At 41.7% G+C, this 20,143-nt stretch overlaps 1 protein-coding gene across 6 annotated transcripts in view; it reads right to left on the reverse strand.

Annotated features, from left to right (window-relative positions):
- Positions 1-6,878: 6,878 nt before the first annotated feature.
- The window catches only part of PPIL6 (peptidylprolyl isomerase like 6), a 35,955-nt gene continuing 22,690 nt past the window's right edge, over positions 6,879-20,143 (reverse strand). For all 6 annotated transcript variants that reach the window (XM_043439119.1, XM_043439121.1, XM_043439122.1 and 3 more), the window contains 2 exons: positions 12,031-12,166; positions 6,879-7,087 (listed from right to left, as the gene is read on the reverse strand). In XM_043439119.1, coding sequence (XP_043295054.1) covers positions 6,976-7,087; positions 12,031-12,166 — 248 coding nt within the window. In that variant the 3' untranslated portion in view covers positions 6,879-6,975. The remainder of the gene's footprint in view (positions 7,088-12,030; positions 12,167-20,143) is intronic.

Below are 20,143 nucleotides of genomic sequence, written 5' to 3' on the forward strand. Positions count from 1 at the left end.
TAAGCCCTTGTTAGTTGCTTCATTTGCACATATTTTCTCCCAGTTCATAGGTTGTCTTTTTGTTTTGTTTATGACTCCCTTTGCTCTGCGAAAGCTTATATATTTGATTAGGTCCCATTTGTTTATTTTTGCTTTTATTTCTGTTGCCTTGGGAGACTGACCTAAGAAAACATTGCTACGGTTTATGTCAGAAAATGTTTTGTGTATGTTCTCTACTAGGAGTCTTATGGTGTCATGTCATTGAGTCACTTTGAGTTTATTTTTGTGTATGGTGTGAGGGAGTGTTCCAACTTCATTGATTTACATGCATATAATACAGTTTTAACATGTTTTAAACCTTAACTAACTTTCAACAAATTTAGAGAAGGATTGTAATAAGTCAAAAATTAATAGCTAAAACTGTATATTCAGATTCTTAATGTTAACATTGTGATTAGGGTTGGAGATAAAATACTAGAGATGCTCTCCACTTTGACTGTGGATATTGCTTTGATAATTGTTCCAGGGTTTCATAGGGAAGCATTACATTTTATAGCAGTTGTTCTCAACCTTGGCTGCACATAAGAACCACCAGCAAGTTTTGAAAAGCAGTGATACCTGGGTACTGATTTACTTCGTCCGGAGTGAAGTTTGGGTATCAGGAGTTTTAAAAGCTCTGCGATGTTTTTATTCTGCAGCTTAGGTTGCAAACCACTGCTTTACTCTTTCTTCTCAAAGTGTGGCTCATGAACCTATGCCATTCATAGCCCTTGAAGACTTGTTACAAGTGCAGAATGTCAAGCCTCACCTCAAACCTCCTGAATCACAGTCTGCATTTTTTTCCATATACAGATCAAAACATACACCTATTAAAGTCTAAGAAGACTGCTTTACACTTTAACCCATGGAGAACTATTCTACCCTCCTGAGTGGCTGCAATACTTAGGGGTGCATCCTCTACAGAACTACATCGAGCAGGACATGTTGTGAATTTTTTGTTTCTTTGTTTGGGTTTTTACTTGTTTTACAAATGTATGTAAGGTTGGGGTACAAACAATACAAAACTCCTGGATGTGCAGGAATCTTGGAGCCCAGCCTAGGTTCCCTGTAGACTGGCACATGAGATGCATTTATTTTTATTTCTATACTGCTTTAAATCCTGGGCAGGCTAGAACTTTTCCCATTATATCTCTTAGTCCTTTAGGAAACAGAGAAAGTCTTGTTAATAACTCATTCCTGGAGAAGGAAATGGCAACCCACTCCAGTATTCTTGCCTGGAAAAGTCCATGGACAGAGGAGCCTGGCGGGCTGCAGTCCATGGGATTACATGACTGAGCTTGTGTGCACGAGGGTGGAGGGAGATGGGTTGGTAGCAATAAAGTGGTAGAACTGAAAAAAAAAAAAAAAAAAACCAAACTCATTCCTTAGGAACAACCCCAAAGTTCAAGCTGAACTATACCCAGGCAGCTTTCTGATAACCAGCATTACTTGCTACCTTCCCCTGTGCCCAGGCATCTTTGTGTCCCTCCTAATCAAACCAGTCAGTGGTAAAGGAAATCAGTCCTGAATATTCATTCATTGGAAGGACTGATGCTGAAGATGAAGCTCCAATACTTTGGCCACCTGTTTCGAAGAACTGACTCATTAGAAAAGACCCTGATGCTGGGGAAGATTGAAGGCAGGAGGAGAAGGGGACAACAGAGGATGAGGTGGTTGGATGGCATCACCAACTCGATGGACATGAGTTTGAGCAAGCTCCAGGAGTTGGTGATAGACAGGGAAGCCTGGTGTGCTGCAGTCCATGGGGTCGCAGAGTCAGACAGTTGAGCAACTGAACTAACTAACCCTATTTTGGAGTGCTGCTTTTCAGCTGCAACTCACCCTGATGAATATTCTGCTTCTTAAAAATACTCAAGTGATTCTGTTCTGAATGGTGAAGGGCACTACCCTGAGCAGTCCAAGGGTTCCCCCCCCCCCCCGCCCCTCTGACCACACTTGGCTCCGTTGCCTCTCCAGCAGCGGAGGGCTCACCTCCAACCCAGCCAAGAGCTCTGGGACCCTGCATCAGGCCTCTAGTTGCTGTCCCTTGTGATTGACCAGTGTTTGCATACCTCCCTTCTGCCTTGATAAAAGCAGTTTCTTGTCTTATAATTTTTCATTCTTTTCTTTGTGTGTGTGTGTTGTTTTGGTTTTTTTTTTTTTGGCCATGCCACTTGCAGGATCCTAGTTTCCTGACCAGGGATCAAACCCTGGCCCTCTGCAGTAGAAGCCCGGAGTCCTAACCACTGGACTAGCAGGGAATTCTCATTCTTTTCTGTTGTCACACTTCAGTGTTTAGTAACTTTTATCTTTGTTCTACATACTTGCATGCCCCAAGTCTCTCATGTATGACTTCAGTACATTCCAGTGGTTCTTTTTTAATTAATTTTTATTTTTGGTTGCACCAGGTCTTTGCTGCTAGGAGTGGGCTTTCTCTAGTTGCAGCAAGCAGGGGCTGCTCGTCCTTGCGGTGTGCAGGCTTCTCATTTCAGTGGTTTCTCTTGTTGCAGGGCACAGGCTCTAAGTGTGCTGGCTCAGTAGTTGTGGTGCGAGGGCTTAGTTGCTCTGTGCCATGTGGGATCTTCCTGGACCAGGGATTGAACCCGTGTCCCCTGCTTTGGCAGGCAGATTCTTGTCCACTGTACCACCAGGGAAGTCCCCAGTGGTTCTTAATGTGTGGTCTCCAGATCAGCATCACCTGGAACATGTTAATGCAAATTCTCCAACTCACTCCTAATCCACTGAACCAGAAACTGGTGCGAGGCCCAAGAATCTGTGGTTTAATAGGCTCAAGCATTTTGATACACACTGAAGAAGTTACGATTCGTCACATTTTCAAAGCCCCCTTTCAAGTGTCAGACTTCATGTTGTGTCACTACTGAGTTTGTAACACATATTTTGTATGATGTATGAAACTTACTGGAGATATGGACTGACTAGATTTGCTGGTTTAGTCATGATTCCGTTTTGGGAAGGGTAGTGGATGGTATAAGCAATATAGTAGTTTAAAAAGTGAGTTTCCATGAGGGAGAGAGTATCACAGGTTGATAGAGATTAATTTTAATTTTGAGGATATACCTTTGAATTAATTCAGTCAATTGGAAATTAGTATGTTAGTGAGAATAGCTAACACTGAGCGTAACAGGGATTTGTTGTTCTTGAAATGATAATAATGTTCTGTCAGTGGCAGTTTCTCTGGTTTTTGTGGGTTGACATTCCAGAAGGGAAACCAGCTTTCGTTGAATTTATGCTTTATGTCAAGCATCATTAGAGGTGTCTTCACAAATTAGCTCAATCCTGAAGCTGTTATGAGATGTGCCCCGATTTTACTAATGAAATTGAAGCCCAAAAGTAAATTATAGTGTTGTTATTTATCATATAAATGTACTCAGGGAACCACCACAGTATTAGAGCCAGAGGAGAGCTGACAAGCTTCTTTACTTCTTTTAACAAATGAAGAAAATGCAAAGTTAAGTGATTTGGCCACCATTTTTGCTAACTAGCTGGGACTAAAACAAACACACCTGATTTTAAATATGTATAAAATGTAAATACTCTTGAGTATGGAACCCTGAGGTTGCCAGCCTATTCATTCATTAACAAATAGCTGACATCGTTTGGAGTTGAGGAAAACATGTTCTTTAGGTAGAATTTTAAACATTTATCTCAAATCTCCCCCTCCAAAATGAACAGATAACCACACTCTGCTTATCAACATGGCTTGCTGTAAGATACAGCATATGTACTTGCCTTTGCCATATCAGCAATTAGGACAAGGTTTTTAACTAGCATTTTGTATAAAATCATCAGAACGCCCTTACTCTTGTATTTGTGGACTTGGGAAAATTTAGAATTCCTTCTGTTTAAGCAAATCAAAATCTTTTCAGTTTGGCTAAATCAAAGTCTTATATTTGGAGTTAGTTGGATAAGCTTGTATCCTTTGTAACAGGTTCTCCACATGTTATGGTCAAACATATAAATCATTCTAAGAGAGAATATATTCTAATACAGAAGTATCAGTGTATGTACCTTTAAATGATGATAATAAGAACCACTGCATGTATAGATCTGTGATTAAAGTTTTCACACACCCTGGAAGTGGGAAGTGAGCGCAGACAGAGGGACCGTGGACTCGCTGTCCTTTAGATGGTCAGTGGGGTTCTACCTTTACATTGCAGCTAAACTGAAAAATAAAGAGTTTCTTATGTCCATGCCGATACCCCAGTTCTTTGACAATATTAGATAAATGCTTAATTCTCGCTGTCAGTAAGAATTGTTCTGCTGCTGCTTATTACATGACTAATGCTTATAATTTGTTTTAACCAGGACTTTTGCACAGCGTCAGTTTGATTTATCACATGCTTCAGGAGTTGCTGAGACTCTCTATGGCAAGCTCAGCACCCCTTTGTTTGAGGTGTCACCAGTGTGACCGGAGGAACCCCTCCAAATACAAAGAGCTGGGGTGCTTAGGTAGGGGGCAAGTCCTCAGAGTAGAGAAAAAGGAGATACCGCCTCTTCAGTGTTTTCCAAATCTGCTGTTAATCAGTCTTTGAGGAATTTTTTAAAATGCAAGTTCCTTGACAACACTCTGAAGGTCATACACCAGGAGTTTATTAATCATACATATGTTGAGCACGTATGGCGTAACAGTTAGTCTTCTAGATCCTGTCTACAAAGTACTGATTCCCTGAACCCTCAGAGCAGCCCTGTGTGGTAGGTTCTACTGTTTTGAGATGAGGCAAAAAAGACAGCGAAGTTCTTGCCTACATTCATGCGGCGAGGGACGGGCAGAGCCAGGACTCTGACTTTGGCTGTCTGGTTCCGGAACACACATTCTTGGTACTCTGCAACCCCCAGATCACTGACAGTCTGACACAAGCAGCACGCTTCTTCCTCATCCACCTCAGAGCTGAGGATGGAGCCACATCACAGTAGCAGTGAAGCTGTTATTAGGAAGGAAGAGAGGGAGGGAGGGAGAGAGGCAGATGGATAGATACATAGATACCGGTTGGCCGGAATGGGATGGCGGGAAGCAGGGGAGTTGGTTTAACTATGAAGGGCTAGCCAAGGGAGGTCTTTGTGGTGCTGAAAAAGTTCTGTGTCTTGATTGTGGTGCCAGTCACGCAGATCCACACAGGATAAAATGACAACTCTTCTGTCAATGGCCTGGTTTTAATATTGTACTTTAGTATAAGATGGGCTTCCCTGGTGGCTCAGACGGTAAAGAATCTGCCTGCAATGCGTGAGACACAGGTTCAATCCCTGGGTCAGGAAGATCCCCTGGAGAAGGAAATGGCACCCACTCCAGTATTCTTGCCAGGAGAATCCCATGGATGGAGGAGCCTGGTGGACTACAGTCCATGAGGTCGCAAAGAGTTGGACACAACTGAGCATCTTTCACTCATAAAGATAGGACCTCTGGGGAAATGGTGATCAGTACACAGGACCACTCTATTTTTGCAGTTTCCTGTGAATCTATAACCATTTCAAACTAAAAAAAAATTTTAAATCCTTGGCCTCCCTTTGGCAAAACCCAAGTCAACTAGAAGGCTGTCTCCTGAAGACTGGCTCAGAGAGAGATTGCTCTTGGAAGACAAACCTTCAGTTAGGTGCAAGAAAAGTGTGGTGGCTCTGGGCAGAGCAGCAGTGTGGCGGTGGTGCAAACAGTGGTCACCACCAACGCAGACAAGCGTGCACTCACCAAGGAGGGGCTGAGACTTGTTGCTTGTGTCTTGCAGTGATTCCCAAGTGACCAGTGCTCAGGTGACTAAATAAGAACCTCTGGGGAGAGAGCTGAGTGCATGCCAAGAATCTGTGTCCCATGTTTAGAGACTCTGTGGCTCAAGGATACGTTCCAGCCACCTGTGTTGGAAAAGTTCCCTAGTTGATACCTCTTAGCTTAAGGAGCTGGAGAAGGCACCCCACTCCAGTACTCTTGCCTGGAAAATCCCATGGACAGAGGGGCCTGGTGGGCTGCAGTCCATGGGGTCGAGAAGAGTTGGACACAACTGAGCAACTTTACTTTCACCTTTCACTTTCATGCATTGGAGAAGGAAATGGCAACCCACTCCAGTGTTCTTGCCTGGAGAATCCTAGGGACGGTGGAGCCTGGTGGGCTGCTGTCTATGGGGTCACACAGAGTCGGACATGACTGAAGCGACTTAGCAGCAGCAGCTTAAGAAGCAGCTGATAAAACTGGATCCCATCTCAGGAATCCACCACCGTAGGGACTGTAACTCAAGCCCTTGGTTTTCACATGGTTGGTATGACTCAGAGACAAGCATTCTACGCATAAAAACATCCAAAGTGTATACCCTTTTCTGAATGCTTTGTATAAACAAATATTACAATGAATTTTTTTCTGTTGCCTCTCATATTTGATTATTTACCAAGCTTCTTATGGAAGAAATATAATTATAAACAGCAACATAATTCTATTATAGTTACAAATGTTTTAGGATTCAAGGCCATTAAGTACTGCTGCTAAGTTAAGAATGGTTTTGGCTACAAGTAACAAAATCAACCAACCAACAAACAGTAGTCTATTTGTCTCATTTAGTAAGAAGTCGAGACATAGATAGGTGCTGGTATCGGTCCTTACAGATCAAGAACTGGAGCTAATATCTTTGTGGTTCTCTTGGCCTTTCCTTCATGGCTCCAGCCTCTCTGCATTCAAGACTGGATAGAAGGGAAGGGGCAGGACCACTGGCATCCTGCTCCTGTCTGACTGGCCGATACAGTATCCCATGGCTACTCCTGACGCAAAGAAAGCTGGAAAATTGTGTATTTTGCTTTAGATAAGAAAGGAAAATGGGGAGGGATTGGGTGTTGGAGAGCTACCCTACAGCATCTGTCACAGCTTTCAAATTAAATTTTATCAAGCACCATTTAATTAAATCTAGAAATAGCTGATCAGATATATAATAATAAAACTGTCAGAAAATACTGATATGAAAGTCAGAAATAAAGCTCTCCACTGTCGGTAATTACACAATTTTGTATTGGTCTTTCATTCTCTGTTGGAACTGATTCTAGTTGATGAAGAACATCTGTTCCTTCAATCAGTTGCCTATGTCAGAGGAAAAAAATGGAAAAAAAATTGTCAAGTTTCATGTATACCTTACATTCCTAAATTGAGTCCTGTCTAGCTTAGCTAAGGCTACAAATTAAATTAACCTCAGTCATAAATATCTTGAGTTGCTCTAGATGTGTGTACTCTTGTCAGTTTCTCCACACCTGCTCTGGGTCTCTTCCAGTCTGCTATCCTCACTGTCGCCAGAGTGATCTTTTAAAAATGCTAATGTAGTCTCACCTCCCCACTTCAATAATTTCCCATTATCCTTAGGCTAAAGACCGAAGGTCTCTACCACCACCCACCTCCCCGCTCCCTTGAGGGCGCCCTGCAGCATGCTCCCTCGCTCTCGGCCCCAGCTGGACCAGCTCGCAGCACCTCAGCCCCCGTGTGCCCTTCCTGCCCCAGCTGTCTGCCTGGCTCCTGCCTCCCACCCCCCTGCCTGGTCACCTCCTGGCCTGCCTTCGGCTCTCACTCAGCCAATGGCACATGTATAGTGGATGGGGTGTCATATATAGGGGATGTTTCCTAGACACTACCCTGCTTCCCCACCCTACTTAGATCAAGTTCCCCTTCTTTATAGGAGTGATCAGGGATAAGTTTGACACTTGTTTCTATGCTTCATGAGTTAATTTCTGATTCTCCCCTGAGGGCAGAGATCCTGCTGTCGCTTATTGCTGCTCAGTGCCTGGCACAGAGTAGGCACCTCATCAGCATCCACTGAATACATGAATTAAAGGCAGCCCAAAGCCGCGCTAGTTTGAGTCTCTGTACTCATTCAGTGGCCACAAGCCAGAACTCCCTGAGTGGGACTAGACATCTGATGGTTCTCGCAACTGAAAAAAAGGCAGCAGGGGCCAGAGAGTCAGCCCTAAACATAGGACTATGCCCCCTGCCAGGGTTTGGGTTGAAGCAGTAGTTGAGGAGAAGGCGTGATTTCCATTTCACAATCCTTTATGGGGACACAGTGCTGACACTGACCATATGCTCGTCATCTCTCTCTTTTTTTCTTTTGGTGGAGGGGTGTATTTTTTCCATCCCAATTAGAAAACATGACAGCAGGACAAAAAGTATACTGTCAGGATAGAGAGCAGGGAAGAAGTGGACAGACTCACCTTTGTCCAAAGAGGATGTGAAGCCTAGTCTCCAAATTGGTTTCATAGACACGGAATGAGCACCTACTGTATACACCTCTCCAGGTGTTAGGGCACAAGATAAGTGAGGCCCAGTCCCTATTTCCAGTTGTTCACACTGTGCCAAAGAGGACAAGGATGCAGTTTGATTTTGGTAGTTGGTGGGGATTTGTGACCTAAGCCCTGAATGGGATTTTGGCAGACTGAAGGAAGGCAGAAAGTAACAAGACAAGCAGAGGCCCAGAGGGTGTTCTGGGAGGGATGGTACTCTGGGTCTGGCTGCAGCTCAGCTGCCATGTCGAAAGCTTCTAAATGTACATCTCCAGCCCTGGCCCAGCTTGAATCCCTTACTTCTGGTATTGAGGAGTTGCCACCTGCCTGTCATAGAGCTGTTTTCACTTGAAGCATAACTTGTCCATCTTGAATTCATGGTCTTCTCTCCCATATCTTCCTTTTTGTATTCTCTGCTGAAGTGAATGGCACCAACCATCCAACCAGTTCCAAAATCCTCGGCGTTCCTCCAGCTCCTCACTGCCCAGTATGGTAGCGACTAGTCACGGGTGGTGATTACATTTAATTAAATATAGTTCCTCAGTTGCACTGGCCACATTCCAACTGCTCAGTGGCTCTATATGGCTAGGGGCTATCATATTGGGCAGCACTGATCCTAGTATATTTCCATCTCTGTGGAAAGTTCTATTAGGTATCATTGCTCTAGAATTTTCCCATAACCTCACCACCACCATCTAAATAGTCATGAAGTCTTGTTGAATCTAAGTTCCAAATATCTCTTGAATTTGTATTCATTTATCCCCTGCTCATATGTACTGCCAGTGCCTTAAATGAAAACTTCATGGCCTGCTGTTACCATCATCACTTGTTAACTGGCCTTTCTCCTTTCATTTTCATCCTTTGCTAATTAATCCCTCACTTCTGCTCAAAAGATATTTTTTTCAGAATGAAAACCTGGTCATGTTGCTCCTAATTTAAAATTCTTCTCTGGCTTCCCAGGGCCTTCGGGTGGGGGTCCATGCTCAGCAGCCCTTTGAGAGCTGGGCCCTGGCCGTCTCATCTTCTCCAGCCACCACTCTCTCCGTTTCCCCTGGCCACTGAGCTCTAGCCAGGCTAAGTGACTGGTAGGTGGGACACCCTCCTTACTCCTCAGGTCCCTCTGCAAAGGCTCTTCACTCCTTCCAAAATTGATTTTACTCATTTTGATGTCCAGTGTGCTCTATCTGTCTAACTTCTCTATGACTTTCAGTCCTCATTTCACCTTCTCATGAAACTTTCTGTGACTCCTCCCCACTTTAGGGGTCCCTTATAGTGCAATTAATTCCTCCCTAGCACTATTCCCAACATATATCCCTTCTACCTTTGTGTGAATGGACTTGTATTTTGATATTCTTTCCCCATGAAACCACTGGGCAAGGGCATCAACAAGACCGGCTGTGGGTTGACACAGCCTCCCCAAAGGGCATTCCCAGTGTTATCCTTCTGAAGACAAGGCAAGGTAATGTACCAGAAACGAGAGCTTGGATGGAGGGTCTATCTCAAATAGGAGAGGAAATTTCTGTATCTCTCTGGACTTTGCCAGCCATGTCTGAGCTTCTGGAAGCTCAGATGAAGCTGGGGGTGCTCTGTGATGACAGGGAAGAAAAAGCAGCCCCACAGCAGGGAAGGAGGATATCTCTGAAGGAGTTGGTTCTATTTTGTTGGATTCTCTAGTTGCCTACTATGGTATTACTTTTCTGCTTCTCTCTTAACCTTCTCAAGGTCTTGTTTAAATAGTTCAGCCCAGACTCAGCTGTTATTTGGAGGCTTCAGGGGGGAAAAATGAGATTATACTTAGGCTAGAGCAATAAAGTGGTGCAACTGCCTCTCTGAGGCCAATGTGTTGGTGATAATGATTCAGTGGGAGAGATTCCCCCAAAGATGAATCACATGGGAAAAGCAATCATCAAAAGGAGACCAGACACTCCTCTGCTCACTACCGTCCTGTAAGGATCTGCGTTGGCTTTTACTAAGGAGCTGGAGGGTGTTTGTTGCCTGGCCCTCCCTCCTGTGTTCCCAGTGCACTTTTTACAGAGCTTGCTGTCGCATGGCTCACTGTCTCACGGTTGCTGGGTTTTCTAACATATTATAAGCTCCCTGAAGGCAGAAATTGTGTCTCACCACTCCTTCCCCGGGACTGAGCACTGGGGCTAGCATTTGGTGGGAGCCTAATAAAATGCTAGTTGAGTGAATAGGTCAGAAGGCCAGCAGCAGTGAAGGCTGAAAAAAGATGGGGGGCCAGAGGGTGGAGGACCTAAAATGCCACTCTGAACTCCAGGCTGTATGCATCTGGGGGTGGAGATGGTGAAAGAGGCATTAATGTTGCAAAACAGTCTGTGTTTGAGAAAGAGTCTTTTCAGAAGGATATAAAGAATCATCTAAGTATAGGTTGAGGGCAGTGATACTACCAGAAGATGACAGGAAGATATTTAAAAGATCTAAGAAATTGTGAGAATTATTTGGACTTAAAAAAGACTGAAAAATGCATTTTCAAAATCAGAATATAGTTGATTAAGTCCAGGGAAGATGGAGGAAAATGCATTATTTTAGCTTATGTAGCTGTTAAAATTACCTCTTTAAAGAAATCTCCTTTGGCTGAAAATATACTTTATTTTATACTTTTTCAGTCTGGAAATATCATCCATATTACCCTGAAGGAATAATTGTGCTTAAAATTAAAATTGGCCTGGAAGTTTTCCTTGGAATGGAGGGTCAGTAATTATCCCTATGGAGTAGCTGGAATAATCTAAATATTCAGAAATGTTCTGACACTTTATATAGCATTTCAGGAAAGACTAAGTAAGCTTCAACTTATATTCATTTCAGTAATCAAATAGAGATATGAAACACAGGAGTGATGAATAATAGTATCATCACCATTCATTTTAGGTCCACATGCCTATATGCATCTTGCTAATAAATATTCTAATAATTATTACCTGAGACATTTCTATATTTTAAGGGCTTCCCTGGTAGTTCAGATGGTAAAGAATCTACCTGCAATGCAGGAGACCCAGGTTCAATCCCTGGGTCAGGAAGATCCCCTGGAGAAGTGAATGGCTACCCCCTCCACTGTTCTTGTCTGGAGAATTCCATAAATGGAGGACATTGGCAGGCTACAGTTCGTGGGGTCTCAGAATTGGATAGACATGACTGAGCGACTAAGCATGCAAACACGTTCCACAGTTTAAACTGCTCAGTAACAAAAAGTTACTTGTAACTTGGATGACTGTCATCTTTCTCTTCACAGTGTTAATGGATAGTTACTTAAATGGCTTTGCCTCACTTCTGCATCTAAATATATATACATTATTAAGAGCTATGGTATTATTCACTTTAATTGACAGTATCCTTGAGGCTAAAGACCCACAGAAGGATAGATGATGGATGAATGGATGCACAGAACATTGTAATGGCTAAACAGTTTGTGTTTTTAATAGATAGCAAGCTTCTTGTGTGTTCAGTCACTCAGTCGTGTCTGTCTCTTTGCGACCCCATGGACTGTAGCCTGCCAAGCTCCTCTGTCCACAGAATTTTCCAGGCAAAAATACTGGAGTGGGTTGCCATTTCCTTCTCCAAGCAAGCTTCTTATGAAATACTTATTTCTAAATATATTTGTCTATAGTATTTGTATTACTTTTGTTTTTTAATTGTTTTTAGTTTACTCATAGACTATGTACAATACTCACCCAAATATTTTTGAACCACATATTAACATATATAAATACCACATAGACAAACTTAAAATGCACATACCCAAAAGCCACATATTTTTTATCTAGATACGGAGTAGCCTGTAGTGTGATATAGAATTGTGACCCATTGCTGTGACGGCCTTTGTTGACCATTCCAAGAACTCCCCTTTTGTTATGAGGAACTGAGAAGTTTTCATCTAGAAAAGACAATACATAGTAGGTCACTAAAACATTTATTTTCTTGACTGATTGTAACACATAGAGCACAAACAGAATGCTTGGTTACACGGATTCTCAATTATATTTATCAATATATTCCAAATTGTAAATATTCTATTTGTTTCATATAACTTTCACTCAACTGGGTTGTTAAAAAAGATAAGCTGGAAAGTCTTATTAGAACTATTTAAATATTTAGCTTTAGTTTATCATTAACATCGTTAAAAACAAGTGTGGTAAGAAAATTGATAACGTAAAAGGAAAAACTTGAAATTAAAATGTAAAAGGAAATGCATACCTTTTTTAGGTATGCATATTAAAGTCAGTAAACATTCTTGTACTGTTTTGACAGTAATATTTTATTCAAACTACCAATGTGATTATTAAAAATGCCTCCTTAGAGATACCTTTCATGGACAGACCCTTCCCGGCACAGCATCTTCTACGGGCCTCTATTGTAGTCTTTAAAATACTCTGTAATTGTTCACAGGTTGTTTCCTGTTTGTGAAGGCAGGGACTTTATCTCATCATACCTTTTATCCCCAGGGCCACCTAGCACATTACTTGGCACATGTGTGGCCTTAAATATTGATAATGAAAATAATTTATGCTTATTGTTAGTAGTCTTTAAGTAAATTTTCATCTCAAACCTTACATGGATTGACCAAGATTTTGTGGAAAGTGATTTTTTTTTTTTTTTTAGCAAATTTAACAGGTAAAAAGAATTATACAGTGATTATCAGACCACCATTTGCTGGAAGAACCATTTCCAGCATGAAATAAGATTTGCCTCCAAACTCAAAAACACAGAAGTAATAGAAGAGAAAATCAGTAAAAGTTCTCATTCAGGAACTATATCAAATTCTGGGGATAATTGAGAGATGAATATTAACTGTCAAGATTTTCCTAAACTGCAGTTGCTGACTATTCTTAAGTTTCAAAACTAAGCCAACGAAACAGTTAAGCCATCCCCATGGTGGTTACTTTTAGCTTGTTAAACTGCACACTGAATAAGGACCTGAAATCTTATGAAATGCAAATAAAGTATTATTGTGCAAATGTATCTTTATAATTACATTGATACTCCATATTTTTTGGTGGAATAGAGAGTAACCCATTAATTTCACAGAAAATGGCATGGCCTAAGAAATCTGCCCAAGCAAAGATTCAGAGAGTTTTAACAAAATGATATTTGTCATTGCTTTTAGATATTATGATCAATTTTTCTTAAAATCTGGAATTAGCTGGAAAGAAAATTTATAGAGTTGTAACATTTTTACCAAAAATTCTGTGATTGTGGGAGAACTTTTAAAGTATTAAAGGTGTAACTTTGTTTGAACTAGAAATCAGAATAACTGCTGATGAAAATCAGTTTCTGAATTTACTATAAAACTCATTCTGATGTCTATAATGAAAGCAACTACTACTTTACCAGGTTTAGGGAAATTGCCTTGCATTCTCTCTGGTAAGAGAATAATCAGACAGTTTAGGGGCATTTCCATATAATTTTCTGAAGACAGTAATGTCAAGTAGAAATTGGACTTGAATCCTGCAACATCAATTTTTTAAACTTACTGCTCTAATTTTACCAGCATCTTTAAGATGTTCACTATTTATTGTTATATGAAAGTAAAGTAGGTATGCTACCTACCATTTTTTAAACTGCTTTAATGAATTATTTTTTATATTTTTAAATAAATTATAGTTGATTTAAAGTATATTAGTTTCAGGCGTGCAGCATAGTGATTCAGTATTCTTACAGATTATATTCCACTAGAAGTTATTACAAGAAAATGGCTATAATTCCCTGTGCTATATAATATATCCTTGTTGTTTACTTTATACATAGTGGTATGTATCTCTTAATCCTGTACCCTACCTTGTCCCTCCCCTGCTTCCCTCTCCTCTCTGGTAGCCACAGTTTGTTTTCTATATCCATGAGTGTCTCTCTGTATTGCTATATACACTTGTTAGTATTATTTTTTAGATTCATATATAAATGTAACATACAGTATTTGTCTTTCTCTGACTTACTTCACTAAGCATAATACTCTCTAGGTCCATCCACATGGCTGCAAATGACAGTATTTCATTCTTCTTTATGACTGAGTGTGTATTGAGAGATGAATATTGACTGTCAAGATTTTCTAAACTGCAGTTGCTGACCATTCTTATAAGTTTCAAAGCTAAGTCAACGAAACAAGCCATATCCATGGTGGTTACTTTTATGGTTACAGTGTTCTCAAAATGGAATATTATACATACATATACACTACATAAACACACACACACATATATACATCTCTTTATATATATATGTGTATATATGTATATATACACATATACACACATCCACTACATCTTTATCCATTTATCTGTTGATGCACACTTAGGTTGCTTCCATATCTTGGCTATTATAAATAGTGCTGCTTTGAACACTGGGGCACATGTATCTTTCTGAATTAGTGTTTTTGCTTTTTTTTCTGGATGTATACCAAGGAGTGGAATTGCTGGATCATGTTGTAGTTCTATTTTTAGTTTTTTAAGGAACCTCCATACTGTTCTCCATAGCGGCTATACCAGCTACATTCCCACCAACAATATGCAAGTGTTCTTTTTTCTCCACACCCTCTCCAACATTTGTTATATGTAGACTTTTTGATGATGGCCATTCTGACTGATGTGAAGTGATATCTCAATGAATCAATCATTTTGATTTATATTTCTCCACCCCATGGACTGTAGCCCGCCAGGGTCCTCTGTCCATGGAATTCTCTAGGCAAGAATACAGGAGTGGGTAGCCATTCACTTCTCCAGGGGATTTTCCTGACCCAGGGATTGAACCCACTCCCCTCATTGCAGGCAAATTCTTTGCCTGCTGAGCCACCAGGGAAGCCCCAGTAATTAGTGATATAGAGCATCTTTTCCTGTGCCTGTTGGCCATCTGTATATCTTCTTTGGAAAAATGTCTATGAAGGTCTTCTACCCATTTGATAGGGTTGTTTGGGGTTTTTTGAAATTGAATTGTATGAACTGTTTATATGTTCTGGATATTAACCCCTTGTCAGTCATATCATTCACAAATATTTTATTCTATTCAGTAGGTTGTCTCTTTATTTTTGTAGATGGTTTCCACTGCTATGCAAAAAACCTTTTAAGATTAATTAGACTATTTGTTTTCACTTTTATTTCTTTTGCCTTAGGAAACAGATACAAAGATGCAAAGCAACCTACAGATTTAATGCATTCCCTATCAAAATACCTATGACATTTTTCACAGAACTAGAAAAAATTCTGTGGAACAACAAAAAATTTTACAGAACCACAAAATATCCCAAATTGCCAAAGCAGCCTTGGGAAAAAAAAAATAAAGTGGAGGTATCAGCCTCTCAAACTTCAAACTATACTATAAAACTACAGTAATCAAAACAGCCATGGTACAAGTGCAAAAACAGACACATAGATCAATGGAACAGAGTAAAGAGCCCAGCAATAAATCCATGGTCAATTAATCTATGACAAAGAAGGCAAGAATATACAATGGAGAGAAGAAAATCTCTTCAATAAGTGGTGCTGGGAAAACTGGACAGCTAAAACAAGGAGATTAGAATACACCCTGACGCCCTCAAACTATATGCAAAAATAAACTCAAAATGGATTAAAGACTTCAGTGTAAGATTTGAAACCATAAAACTCCTAGAAGAGAACGTGGGCAGAACATTCTTTGGCACTGAAATTATTTATTTTTAAAACATGTTGACTCTGTGCATGATATTAGGAATAAAAAGCCAAGTGTTCATCAATACATGAATGGATAAATTCTCTAAGAATATTCATAATATTAAACCAGGAAAATGAGAGAATTCCAGCTGTAGACAACATGGATCAATTTCATAGGCAGTGATGAACAAAAGAAACGACACAAAGAACACCTGCCATGTGAGTCCATTCATTATTGTTATTCAGCTGCTAATGTCAGACTCTGCAACCCCATGGACTGTAGCAGGCCAGGCTTCCCTGTGCTTCACTGTTTCCTGGAGTTTGCCCAAACCATATCCATTGAATCAGTGATGCCATTCAACCATCTCTTCCTCTGTCGCCCATTCTCTTCCTGCCCCCAATTTTTCCCAGCATCAGAGTCCTTTCCAGTGAGTCGGCTCTTCACATCAGGTGGCCAAAGTATTGGAGCTTCATCTTCAGCATCAGTGCTCCAGTGAATATTCAGGGTTGAAGTGAAGTGTTAGTTGCTCAGTCATGTCTAACTCTTTGTGACCCCATGGACTGTAGCACTTGGGCTCCTCTGTCCATGGAATTCTCCAGGCAAGAATCCTGGAGTGGGTAGCCATTCCCTTCTCTAGGGGATCTCCACCCTCCCCGACCCAGGGATTGAACCTGGGTCTCCTGCATTGCAGCCCAGTTCTTTGCTGTCTGAGCCACAAGGGAAGCCCAAGTCCACTTCATATAAAGTCCAAAAAGAGGAAAAACTTAATTTTTTTATTTAGGGATTTATGCATGAGTGATTGGAGAATCCCATGGACCAAGGAGCCCGGCAGGCTACAGTCCATGGGGTTGCAAAGAGTTGGACACGACTGAAGTGACTTAGCACGCACGCACGCATGAGTGGTAAAACTAACAAGGAAAGCAAGGAAAAAGTTAGGTTAGAGGTTACCTCTAAGAGGGAGATGGAGTTATTATTGAGGATGGACAGATGAGGTGCTTTTGGCATGCTGGTGGTTCTTTCTTGACAAGGATGGTAATATAGAGGGTTGCTTTATAATTAGTTTTAAATTATACAGATGAAATTTACATATATATTATAAATCTCAGAATTTTAAAAAATAGCCCTTAAGTGGCTACCCAGCCATATTATCTTCAGTTTTTAATTCTACCAAAAAATACTTTTGTACAACTTTTAGATGCATTATTGAATATTAACAGTGTATCAGGCTCTCTGCTTTTTGTTAATGTCTACTTTCATTTAAAGGAGATCTCAGAATTAGACAAATGGATTTTAAGTGCTGTATCTGTTTGTTAATTAGAGCACATGCTAATATTAAGAAACTGGTCTACTGAAAGTAATAAGGATAATCCAGTATTTAAATACATTACTGACTTCCCTAGTGGCGCAGTGGTTAAGAGCCCTGCCAATGCAGGGGTCACGGATTCAATCCCTGGTCCTGGAAGATTCCACATGCTGCAGAGAGGCTGGGCCCGTGCACCACAAGTGCTGAGCCTGTGCTCTGGAGCCCGTGATCTACAACTGCCGAGCCTGCGTGCTTAGAGCCCACGCTCTGCAACAAGAGAAGCCACTGCAGTGGGAAGCCTGCTCACCGCAATCAAGAGTAGCCCCTGTCCACCACAGCTAGAGAGAGCCCGCGCAAAGCATCAAGGACCCAGCACAGCCAAAATGAATAAAATTATTTAATATATATACCCTTTCTTTTCTTCTGCTTTTCACATAAATAGCCTTTTCCCTAGTCAGCCCAAGCCATGGAGTCCCCAATCCTTTGAGAGTGGACAGGATTAGGGATATTATACAAGGAATACAAAGCAGGGGAAGAGTTGATGTTTAGCTTCTAACATTCACAACAGGATCTGGGAAGACAAAAAAAGCTGTGATTCAAAATAAAGCAAAACAAGGCTTCCCTGGTGGCTCAGTGGTTAAGAATCCGCCTGCCAATGCAGGAGACACGGCTTCAATCCCTGGTCCGGGAAGATCCCACAGGCTGTGGGTCAGCTAAGCCCACATGCCACAACTACTGAGCCTGTGCTCTAGACCCGGGGCCCACGACTCCTGAGCCTAAGCCCCGCAACCTCCTGAAGCCCGCACGCTCTGGAGCCCGTGCTGTGCGGCCAGAGAAGCCACCAAAGGAGACGCCTTCATGCCGCAGCTAGAGCAAAACCCAGCAGCAACAAAGACCCAGCACAGCCAGAAATAAATGAAAAATTATTCAAAATAAAGCAGAACAGACTTTCCTCAAGTTAAAGACTAACCAATTTATGAAACAACAATTATGTAAAGTTTATTTCATTCTTTTAAATTCACTGTGTCAAGCTTAATAAAAGTGATTTTTGTGGTTATAACTTTTTAAGAAGCCCTGGGTTTTAACTGTGCATCTCATGGAAATACGGTCCAGTGAGAGAACGTAGAAGAAGGCTGACTGTTGATGTAATAACTAACGTTCCATGGGGCCAGGGGAGGGCGGGTCTACATGAAGCGGGAACCCAGGCCGTAGCTGTTTTGAATACTGGCCCCACATTCTCTCTTTCAGCCATTTGTCTTTCCCCTGGGAGCATCCCTTTTCACTTGACAGTGTACTGAATTCCTGATTCTGCACTGCCGGACAAACAGGAGTGAAAGCTTCCCTAAGCCCACCAGGCTCCCTGGGCACCAAAGGAGCCAGGCCTCCAGCTGGAGAGGAAATCCCCAGAATATCTAATGGGAGCAAAAGGGGAATGGACGGAGGCATGGGGATGTCCAGAGGGACAAGTGAGGAGATGAGCCAAGAGATCGATCTCCTGGACAGAAGACCCAGGCTCTGCCTGGGACTGCACTTCCAAGCAGAAAGAGTTTGGGTGATCCGATAATGACTGGGGGGTGGAGAAGTTTGGTGGACCCTGATCGGAGATTAAGGACTTCAGGAAAGCTGCCCAAATGCCCTTTCCTCGTCTGCAATGTCTTATTTTAAGACCTAGCTCAGAGCTTCTCTGGTCAGCACCCTCAGCTCTCCCAGGCAGTTGTTCTTTCCTGCCACACTGGCTTCTTACTCTATAAAGGCACTGGGCACCGCTCCAGTACTTTATCTGTTTAAACATCTGTCTGGGCAAAAACACTGAAATCCTTAAGGGTGGAAACTTGGCCATAACATCTATGTTTCCTGAGGTCCTAGCACCATGTTGGCTAGGAATTTAAAGTTATATGAACAAATAAATAAATGAGTGATGTTACTTGCATGATTTCATTTGATAAAGCTGTCTCCGTATGAATTTAGAAGGAAAACTAGCTCTTTTCCTGTTCTTTTTGGCCATTGGTTCAATATGATTATTAAAAAAAAAAAAATTTTTCATTCTATTAAAATATAGACACAAAAAGCCTTGTAAAACTAATGTATAGTTAGAGTTATTGTTAAGGTTATTATAAGGTAAATGCCCTTTTAAATACCATTCAGGCCAAGAAAAAGAACTTTGCCAGCCTTTCCCAGAGTCTCTTGGCAAGTCCCTCTCCCCCTCCAAAAGCAGGCACTTAATGTTTTATGTAACTCACGTAGAGTTTTGCCATCCAAGTGTGCCTCTGTAGGCACTATAGTTCAATCTCTCTCATTTTACCGGACTTGTTATGCCTTTTAAATCTCTCTTAATCCACAGGTTTTATTTCTGTCCCTTTCTTTTCCTTGCACTGTATCTGTTACTGAACCTGAGCTAGTTTCCCTTTAGGATTTCTCCCAGGCTGGAGTCTGCCGATTGCACACACACGGTGCAGTTCAACAGGTTTCTCTTGTTCCCCGTCCTGTCAGGTCTGTGTTAATGCTTGTGCTGAAGATGCATATTGCTTCACTTCGATGGACATGCGAGGGAGGGAGTGACCTGAGCATGATGAAGCTCACCCCAGCTTTAATGTGCCGTTCCCTGCAGGAGAATCACCAGGTAACTGTAGGAAGACGGCCTTCACTGGACTGAGCCAGCTGCCCAGGAGCACAGACACCTCAGACGTGACCAACCCCCGTGGTCACCGCATGTGAGCCGCGTCCACCCACGTCTGGAGTGACAGCCTCCCTCCGGCTGCAGAGAACGCTCCTTCCACCACCTCCAGATCACTCACAAGCTGCAGCTCTTCCCACACCGCCTCCACAGACATCAGGGGCTTTGCAGGGTAAGGTGCCTTATTTATTATCACACTGATGTGTTTCTTGACCACATAAAACATACAAAACTAGGTTACTGTTTTTATTATATTG

This window comes from Cervus canadensis, chromosome 20 (genome assembly GCF_019320065.1).
Source record: "Cervus canadensis isolate Bull #8, Minnesota chromosome 20, ASM1932006v1, whole genome shotgun sequence".
Classification (NCBI taxonomy): domain Eukaryota; kingdom Metazoa; phylum Chordata; class Mammalia; order Artiodactyla; family Cervidae; genus Cervus; species Cervus canadensis.